This window comes from Photinus pyralis, unplaced genomic scaffold (genome assembly GCF_008802855.1).
Source record: "Photinus pyralis isolate 1611_PpyrPB1 unplaced genomic scaffold, Ppyr1.3 Ppyr1.4_LG3b, whole genome shotgun sequence".
Lineage (NCBI taxonomy): Eukaryota > Metazoa > Arthropoda > Insecta > Coleoptera > Lampyridae > Photinus > Photinus pyralis.
In genome coordinates this window covers 96,492-106,176 of record NW_022170510.1, presented here as the reverse complement: position 1 = coordinate 106,176, position 9,685 = coordinate 96,492, and the positions used below count along the sequence as shown (strand labels likewise).

Below are 9,685 nucleotides of genomic sequence, written 5' to 3'. Positions count from 1 at the left end.
AAACACCGATAATAATTTTCGGTGGTGTCAAATTATAAGTCGCTATATCTCCGTTGTTTACCGTCCGATCTCGTCCAAATTTGGTATTTGGAAGTTTGGGGACCCGGAGCATCCGATGTTAGCTTTTACCTCCGTTTCGAAATTCCGACCCCCCCAACGGTTAGGTTAGATCGAGACCTTTTTAAAGACACCCATGAACCCATACCTACGACGTTCCGTTCTCGAGATATCGCCATTTAAGTGTTATCAAAAATCGAAAATACTGATACTGACCTGACCTGTTTGTGACCACATTTTTTCGACGTTGCGCAACCCGTTTGTTATACATGATTACGATTTGAACGGTCCGCGACGGCGACGCCGGGTGACGTCGCTAGGCGTCGCCAAAATGCGAATCTCGCTAACGGAAAGTCGTAGGAAGGCGTGAGGGGTATCGCCGGAAAGGTTTCTGCGGCGCGGTTACGATGGGTTAGGTTCAGCGTGCCCTCCTACCTGCGGGAGAAGTTTTTGTGTTGTGTGGGGGATCGCGAGCCAGATCGAAAAAAATTGATATTTGACTATTATGGCTGATATTTGGGGGACGTTTGGGGCCGCATTTGACCGATCGTAAGTGTTTCCTAGGTCGTCTCGTTTTGGCGCCGCGAGCGATAAAGGGGAGTGACGTCGATAAAGGCAAACTTTGCACCCCCCTTGCCCCCAAACGAAAGTTACGCCGGGGTACGACCCCATACGATACGCGCAGGACCGTCCGGGCTTTAGATTAAACGCGTTCCGAGGGGGGAAGCAGAACTACTTTTCGAGCAATTCCGTCCTTTTTCCACCCGCGTTTTCACGTACGGGTGCTTCCCCGCGTTTTCACGTACGGGTCCTCCCCCGCGGGGGGTGGGGGCAACTTCCGCGACCGAGTCGTACGAAAGCCTCGAACCTCTTCCCCCCTATTTTCTGGGGGTAGCTGCGCATCGGAAAAGTCGCGCCGCCGAAATTCGGGACTCGCGTAAAAATTTCTTAAAAATCCAATTTGGCGAAGGAAAAACGTCGAATTTTGCTTTGTCTCCTCTTGTAATTATTATAATAACCCAGTAAAGGGTTTGTATTCTTCCAGGTCAATTTGGAAGGTAACGCTTCATTCTTAAATGATCAGGGCATTATGGAGTACACAACTTGGGGGCCGAAAGTGACGAGCGTTAACGAAAATATACACTTTACCCGATTTTACAACGTCTCATCGAACACCAATTACACGGTACGAATTTCGGCAGTGACACGCACGAAGAAAAATGGCGAATTTAAGGAGCTATATTGTCGTATGCCGCCGACCGTGCCTGATAAGCACAAGCTGTCTCGTTTCTCCTGGCACAAAGTGGTGGAGGAAGGAAAGTGGATGTTCAAATTGCTAATGCACAGAATTTCGGAACGTAACGGGCCCATTTGTTGCTACAGAATCTATATGGTACGTATGGAAACGCAACAAAAAATTGCGGAGCTGCCCGCGCCGGAAAACTTGCCCATTGTTTCGTACCAGGAGGCCCATCGAACCCCGAAGGGCGGCGTTTACGTTGCAGAAATGTTTACCAGGTAGAACTTGTAGCGTGAACTTTATTATATTTTAAATAAGGTGTTATTAGCACATCATTTCACCCGGAAGTGTTTCTCGGAGATGATCAGGTGTATAACGTAAGCAGCTCGTTGTGCGACGAATGTGTAGGTCTACGTCCATATTCCCTTCCAAGAAGACAGCGCTCGACTGATAACAAGCATGAAGATTTAATCAGTCCTTTGCCGCCCTACGATGGAAATTTAGATATGGGTAGTAATTATACCGGTTTCATCGAAATTGTCAGTATGTATTTTTGACATTGTGATGCAGACGAAGTTATTTTGTGTTCAAGTTCAAGGGTCAGATCCGGATCAGGGTATCACGGCTTACAGCAACTACTTGGTGATGATGAGTCCTGGACCAGAATCCGTCGAAGCAGCCGCTAGCACGGGAACGATGGGTTTGGTGGTTCAGCTGATCGCGGGATTTTGTGGAGTGGTTGTTCTTCTGCTCATTGCGATCTTCATCTTGCATAGGTACGTATAATTGGAATCGTCTCACGTTTGTTAACATTCAGTTGTTTAGGTAATTTTATTAATTATGATGAGGATACACACTTTGGTTGTTAATTGGGAATAGACATTTGTGTAGGAGCCTACGAGGGAGACAACGCTTGGTGTCGCTGAATCCGCCGGACATGTGCCCCATCTTGAGATCGGAATTGACAGCCGCATACGTGGAGAGGCATAGGGACTCAGACTATGGCTTTCAACAGGAATTTGAGCTTCTTCCCGATAGATTTATTGATCGCACAACGAGGGCATCAGATGCAAGAGAAAATGTATACAAAAATCGATATCCAGATATAAAAGCATATGACCAAACCAGAGTCAAACTATCACAGGTTGATGGTGTTTTAGGTTCTGATTATATCAATGCTAATTATGTGCTAGGTTATAAAGAACGCAAAAAATTTATATGCGCACAAGGACCAATGGATACTACAGTGAACGATTTCTGGCGATTGATTTGGGAGCAGCATTTAGAATTAATTTTAATGTTAACAAATTTAGAAGAATATAGTAAAACTAAGTGCGCGAAATATTGGCCAGACAAAGACGAAAGTAGTAAAACATTTGGAAATATTACCGTATCTCATATACAGGAAACTAGATACTCAGATTTTATAGTTAGAGAACTGAGGCTAAGTAAGGAGTCGGGAGGACGCGAAGAAGAGCGCATCATTTCCCAATATCACTATTTAGTTTGGAAAGATTTCATGGCGCCCGAGTATCCTTACGGTTTAATCAAATTTATAAAAAGAATGAATGAGGCGTATACTTCAGATAAAGGTAGTATTTTAGTTCACTGTAGTGCGGGAGTTGGGCGTACTGGTACCTTAGTCGCGCTTGATTGCTTAATTCAGCAGATGGCGGAAGAAGGACATGTTACGATTTTTAACACCGTTTGCGAATTGAGACATCAGAGAAACTTTTTGGTACAATCACTGGTAAGTATCATAATCAGCATTTAACATGCTTTTCAGTTAGTCATATATCTTGTTTATTGTTTAGAACTAACAAACAGACAAATTGAGCAGAAATTTAGGTTTCAGCCAATGTGCATTTATAAAAACTGTTCTATTCGGGTGCGAGTTGCACAATGGGTTCGAATAAGCACAATTGATTGACAGTGACAAAACAAATTAATCGAAAAAAAAGTAAAAGAAAAGCTTACAAAGCTTGTTTGGACGTAATACCCCCTACGCAGGCGGTCAACAATTAAAATGATAAATCTTAAATTACTTAATTATTTAAATTAATCCAAATAATCTGGTCGTACAAGGTTTGCGATATTCAGGCGCTTTACTCACAAACGCTGACAGCTTCTGAAAACTTCACTTGTTCTTGGTAACACGGAAATGACAATAACAAAACTACCGTGATGAATAAGATGGCAAATTTAACTGCTTGCAAATGCCCATAATTTAATGTAAACAGATGTACACGGTTTTCAACCGTCGCGAAAACTAACAGCAGCAGCATTTTCTTATGTCTCCAGTATTTAACGAAACACCACTTCCACTATAAAACAAGCTCCCTTCTTTATGAATTTTCAAATAATTCGCCAATCACAACGGAACTCCAACCAGATCTGCACATACAGTTTGTTCCAGTACGAAAGAACAAAAGTTTTTATATAGGTGGATTTATTTTGCGGCGAACATTGCAACATGGCATCTAAAAATGAAAAATACTAAATTAGGTATATGTATTTAAAACACTATTGCTGTGTGCAATGGTGTGCGGTCACCCACAAAACACTTGATTGGCTAGCTCAATTAAATCAAAGATGAAACTTAGAATTTTTATGATCTCTCTTCTTACATCTCTTGCTACAAAATAAAATCCTAATAATGACTCAATAAATTACCTGAGATGAGCTTGGCCACAGATAGATATAATCTGAACACGAGAACTGTATCTGGATCGTACAGTGGATTCAAATAAACACACAATTAATTGATTGACAAAACAAAAGAATTTATTTCGAAATTCACGATTTAAAATTAAAGCGCACAGCAATATCCCTAAGCGGGAACAGTAAAAAAAACTCCGGCCACTCAAAAATAAAGGCAAAATAATAAATAAGCGGATCCAGTATCTACAGGAAAGTAACAAAAAGCTTACCTTGTAATTAACCGAGCGATAGAAACAAATTTGCTAAAAGCCAATTACAATGAATACGGCGCAGTAACCCAATTGTAAAGCAAAATGAAACGGTACGGATACAAAAGAAATGTAACGGGCGAAACGTACCAAAGGCAAAAGATCATATTTGATAGTGCGTTTTCTATTTATCTAAACGTCCATTTGGTACGCTTATACCTTCGATACGTACAAACAAGTTAAAACTGTTTTTAATTAATTACGCCTTTCCCCGACATTTGAAAAATGTTAAAAACTGATTTAATCCTATAGATTCAAATCCAAATTAGCCCCAATTTTGCGTGAATTGAGAAAATATAAAATTATTTAAAAAACATAAGAAATAAAAGTTATGCTGTAATTTTGCGTTAGATTACGTTTTCTGTTTTTACCCCGCACACAGGTGTTCAACAGACAATTAAATAAAGAAAAATCGTAATTACTTGGGTATTTTGCGGTGTCTGTCCGTCCGTCCGTCCGTTAGCACGATAACTCATACACGAATGGACCGATTACGATGAAATTTTGCAGGTGGATTCTTTATCAAATTTGTAGGTCGCAGTTCGTGAATTGGCAATATAGGCAAAAAAATAAAGTAGGCTCTTTTGACATCTCCGTTAGTTATGAACCGAATTGCATGAAATTCAATATGCGCATAGCTTTAGCCATATAAAACACAATTCCAAAAGTTGAGCCTAATCGATCAGCATTCACCAAATTGCAAACTTTCTTATTTATGAAGGTATTTAAATGAAATTTGATACATAGCCACTTGGAATACAACCAAATTTAACGCCAGTTTCAAAATTTGGTTTTGCGCATGCGCAGTGCCAACTTGCACATGCTATAGACCCAGGAGCTCGTTTGCTATATTTATTTAATTTATTCAATAATCTGGTCGTAACGAATTTGCGATATTCAGGCGCACTAAAACTTACACACAAACGTTACAAGCCTCAGAAACTTCATCTCTTTTTCATAAGACTCAACAAAATTTAACTTGCTGAATTTGATGACAAAATTTGGTCTTTCCGAATGGTAGAGCACGTTTAACTATTAATGAAAAATAAGTTTAAAAAGTCATTATGCAAACATAAATGACTTGAGCATATTTTCCTCCTAATAATATTAATGCTAGGACCAGGAAAAATACCGGTAGGCATGAGATTTAATGAAAAATATTAAATTTTAAAACTGGTGTTAGATTTGCTAGTATTCCAAGTGCCTATGTATTAAATTTCATTTAAATACATCAGTAAAAAAGGAAGTTGGCATTGCGCATGCGCAAAACCAAATTTTGCAACTGGTGTTAGATTTGTCTTTATGTCAAATGCATATGTATAAAATTTCAACAACATTTTGAAAAGTCGTTAATTCTACTTACATTGGTAGTGTTTACATATAAAGTTTCATTTAAATTACTTCAGAAATAAAAAAGTTAGCATTGCACATGCGTTAAACCAAATTTTTGACACTGCGCATGCGCAAAACCAAAAAATATGGGTATGCGCGGAATCCTTGGACCAAGCCCTTTCGAATGAGCCCTATATCGCCAAAATCGGTTCAGTGGTTTAGAAGGAGTACGTGTGACGGACGGACGGACGTACGGACGTCAAAGTGCAGCCAAGAGCGATTTTTCACTTTGAGGAAAATGCGCTAAAAAACCTTGAAGAAAGGCTTCACTATGCAATAACTTGCTTTGGTCGACTCACTCAACTTTTTCCGATAATGGACAAATACTTAAAAAAACTTCCCACGAACTCTTACTACTTCACTTGATGATGTAATCACTCAAATCTTTTATTAAGATTGCTTAACTTCTTTTGCACAGTTTAGTACAGGCATGGGCAACCTTTTTTTCCAAGGGGCCAAAATAAAATTTTTCATATGCGCCACGGGCCAAAGTTGAAAATCTAAATAAAAAGTATGTTTAAAGAAATTTTTTGGTGTATTTGTTGCAATATGTGGTTTAAAAATGTTGCTGAATCCCAAAACACGTGTCGTTTTATTGCCCCACCCGGTATATATCGCGACGAAAATTCTGGAAAATACCTGGCGATATCTGTGAAAAATGAAATGCTTCTTCAAAGAGGCTTTCAAACGTCTTGGAAGCTTCCGATTACGTCCACTAGATGCTGCGGTGTAACATAATCATAATTAATTAATTCGAAATTTTAATATAACTTGACGGGCCGTATGAAGTATTAACTATGAATTATGTTAGCGGGCCGGACAAAACTTATCGGCGGGCCGGATTAGACCCGCGGGCCGTGGGTTGCCCATGTCTGGTTTAGTACAATAGGTACTGACGATGTACGTCTTTTACGTACACAGGCTGACTGCCCAAAAATTTACTGTAAAGAAAAGTACACGCTCTCAAACCGCGTAAACAAAAGGAAATGAAAAATCCCCGTCTTCTCGTTGTCTTCAATATTTAAGGAAACACCACTACCACCATAAAACAAACTCCTTCATGAATTTTCCTGCATTCTCATATCAGCGAAAGAACGCGTGCGCTAATTAAATTTCGCCTGACAATCTAACCCTTATCGCAAATAAAATTATGTTAAACAATTTATTTCCACACAATGTCAGAGACAGGGATAGTGCAAATATAAGAAAATGTAATTTGACCGCAGTAAAATGTTATTAGATCATAGACTTTTGTAAAGACAATAACGTGACACTTTTGTTCGTAGGCTCATAAAATTGCAGTGGAATTATTTTCTCAAATTTTGAACACTAACCTTGGGTTTGATATTCACAAATTTCGGCAAGATAATCATTTCTTTCCAATTTTGAGTTTGGGTGTGGGTTCACTATTTGCTTTCAAATTATGTGCACATGCTGGAAACCTTGACAATAAAAAACCGTCTTATCTTAGAATTTTCAAAATAATGATACTTATTTCTTAATTATGTAGAAACAATATGTGTTTATCTATCGTGCGATAATGGAAGTAGCTCAATATGGTGATACGGAAATCGAGGGGGTGGACATCAAAGCGACTGTTGAGAAGCTTAGACAAAAGGATTCGAATGGTGTTGTAAAGCTACAAGAGGAATTTGACGTAAGTATACAGCGGCCGTGCGATATTCTTTAATTGGCGAAACAATGATAGAATATCAAGGATATCGTGGAGGATACGAAATGTTGCTCTGTCGGAAGCAGCGAAGACAATATAGAGAAAAATAGGAGTAGTTCTGTGATCCCATATGATCGAAACCGAGTCATTTTAACGCCATTGTTAGGAAAAGAACATTCAACTTACATCAACGCCTCCTTTATTGAGGGTTACGATAATTCCGAATCCTTCATTATCACTCAGGATCCGGTCGAGGCGACAATAACCGACTTCTGGAGGATGATCTCGGAGCAGGGCGTTAACGTGGTCGTCATGCTTTCTGAGATAGGAGACAATAAATGTCCTCGTTACTGGCCGGAGGACGAAAGCTTCTACGATCACATTAAGGTGAGGTACGTGCAGGCAGAGAGTTGCCCGTACTACACTCGGCGGGAGTTGTTCGTAAAAAATCGCGACAGTGAGGATTTACATGTCACTCATTTACAGTATCACGGTTGGCCTACGGTAGATGGGGAGGTAAGGCTTTGGTTGTTGTAATTGTATGCAAAAAAATGTCTGTAGGTGCCGGAAGTGACTCGAGGGTTGATAGAGTTGGTTGACCATGTGCAATGGACGCTTAATGAGCATGGGTCAAGTGCGTCGGTTGTTGTTCATTGCGGGTTAGGTGCGGAGAGAAGTTCTCTTTTTGTAGGCTTAAGCATACTTGTACAACAGCTACGGGTTGAGCATCGTGTGGATATTTTTACCGTTACCAGAAAGTTGCGTCTGCAAAGGCACGCTCTGATTAACAGTTATGTAGGTAAATTTGTGCAATCGTACTCGTCTACTAATCTATTCTGTTGCAGTCTCAATATGAATTTTTGCATCGTGCGATTGTGAACTATGCAGAATTACATGGACTGTGCGATATATAAGTATTATAGTGCTATTTTTTTGGCATTTAAGTTTTACATTCCGATAACACTGTACTTTTAATTTTTATACATTTACTTACGCCAAGAGTATCATTTTTTATCTGTCAGATGTGCATTTAAATGCGGTATGAAAGTGTAATCGATAAATTTTATTTTCCTAAGTAGTATATTGTGTATTTGTATATGGGTATTTGCCATATTGAAACATTTGACTGTTGCTTTGTAATGAGACCCATTATCGTTATCAATTTTAACGCGTTTTTTTTTATTGTTGTCGTAGACGTTATGTTACTCGAATCAAACCAAAGGAATAGAATTTATAAGTTAGCGACATTAACCACTTACAGATGACTAAGATTATTTCGTGGATTTTGTAAATTGACAACTACTCTTAGTTCACTGTATTCACAAAATGTGTTATATTCAATTTTGTATTGTCTTTCACTTTTATAGTTAATCATTAAAGTAAAATTGACTTAACAACACTCGGCAGTTTGTAAATACGTTTTGTTCTTTCTTTAATGCGGAAAATGTTTGATTGCAGTAATGTCCAACACAGTTTTGGTATCCCCTAGGTTTTGCGCTAATAAGACCCTGTTAAATCCAAATCTATCACACTATATTTTTCTTTCATATGCTCAAAATTCAAGATGATGACTAAATTTAGAAATCCGACCTGATGTAGGTTTGTAGGATGTTTTCTGGATGTCGAATATTCTGCTGGGTAACTCGTGTGATTGCCAAGCATGATTCACACAAAGCAAGATATTGGAAGGTCACACCGGAATTTCCTCACTATTTATGTCACTTATTCAAATTTTAAAACAAAATGTAATTTAAGATAAGGAAATTTTACACAGAGAAATTTTAACGACTTGAATTATCATCTCGTAAATCGCGTTTGAAGTTTGGACCCCACTATCAGTCTGATCTATTGTCCGGACTTACCACATTTCTTTGTCCGTACGCCCCCACAGTCATATAAATGCGCCATTTTGGTGGATTTTACTAAAAACCCTTCACAAAATGTTCCTCAATTTTTAGGACACTTCTCATAGCTTGCACTTCTATTGGCAACACGAGAGAGACCGCGATTCGAGCTTTAAGAAACCGCATGACAAAATTTGCAGCGCAAGGTAACTTGGACGCCTGAAGTCGAATACCCTTTGAAGACGCGCGTCTTGCAAAATGTGGTTAATTTCGCCCCCTAGGGACAAATTCCGTCACGCAAAAGTTGTGCGCGTTTTCGACGACACCAGTTGGAAAAGAATCGGACCAAAACTGTAGAAGAAGATAGAAAGAAACTGAAAAATTACCACCAGAGCCGGCTCAAGACAAAAGTTATGTGTATGGAAGCACTCAAATTTGCGCCCCCGGCCGCCGCCCAAAAGTCGAAATAATCTTTGGCAAGCAGGTTTTTAGAAATATACTTAAAACATAT

The 9,685-nt window shown here is 39.1% G+C and overlaps 1 protein-coding gene across 1 annotated transcript; it reads left to right on the top strand.

Annotated features, from left to right (window-relative positions):
- Positions 1-1,102: 1,102 nt before the first annotated feature.
- LOC116166803 (tyrosine-protein phosphatase 69D) lies at positions 1,103-8,729 on the top strand (the record flags this gene model as incomplete). Its single annotated transcript, XM_031481940.1, is given in 8 exon segments — positions 1,103-1,575; positions 1,626-1,840; positions 1,890-2,073; positions 2,177-3,047; positions 7,169-7,315; positions 7,367-7,846; positions 7,892-8,125; positions 8,176-8,729. Coding segments are annotated over 8 exon segments (2,673 nt in total), but the record flags the coding sequence as incomplete, so codon positions are not given.
- Between the last annotated feature and the right edge of the window lie 956 nt (positions 8,730-9,685).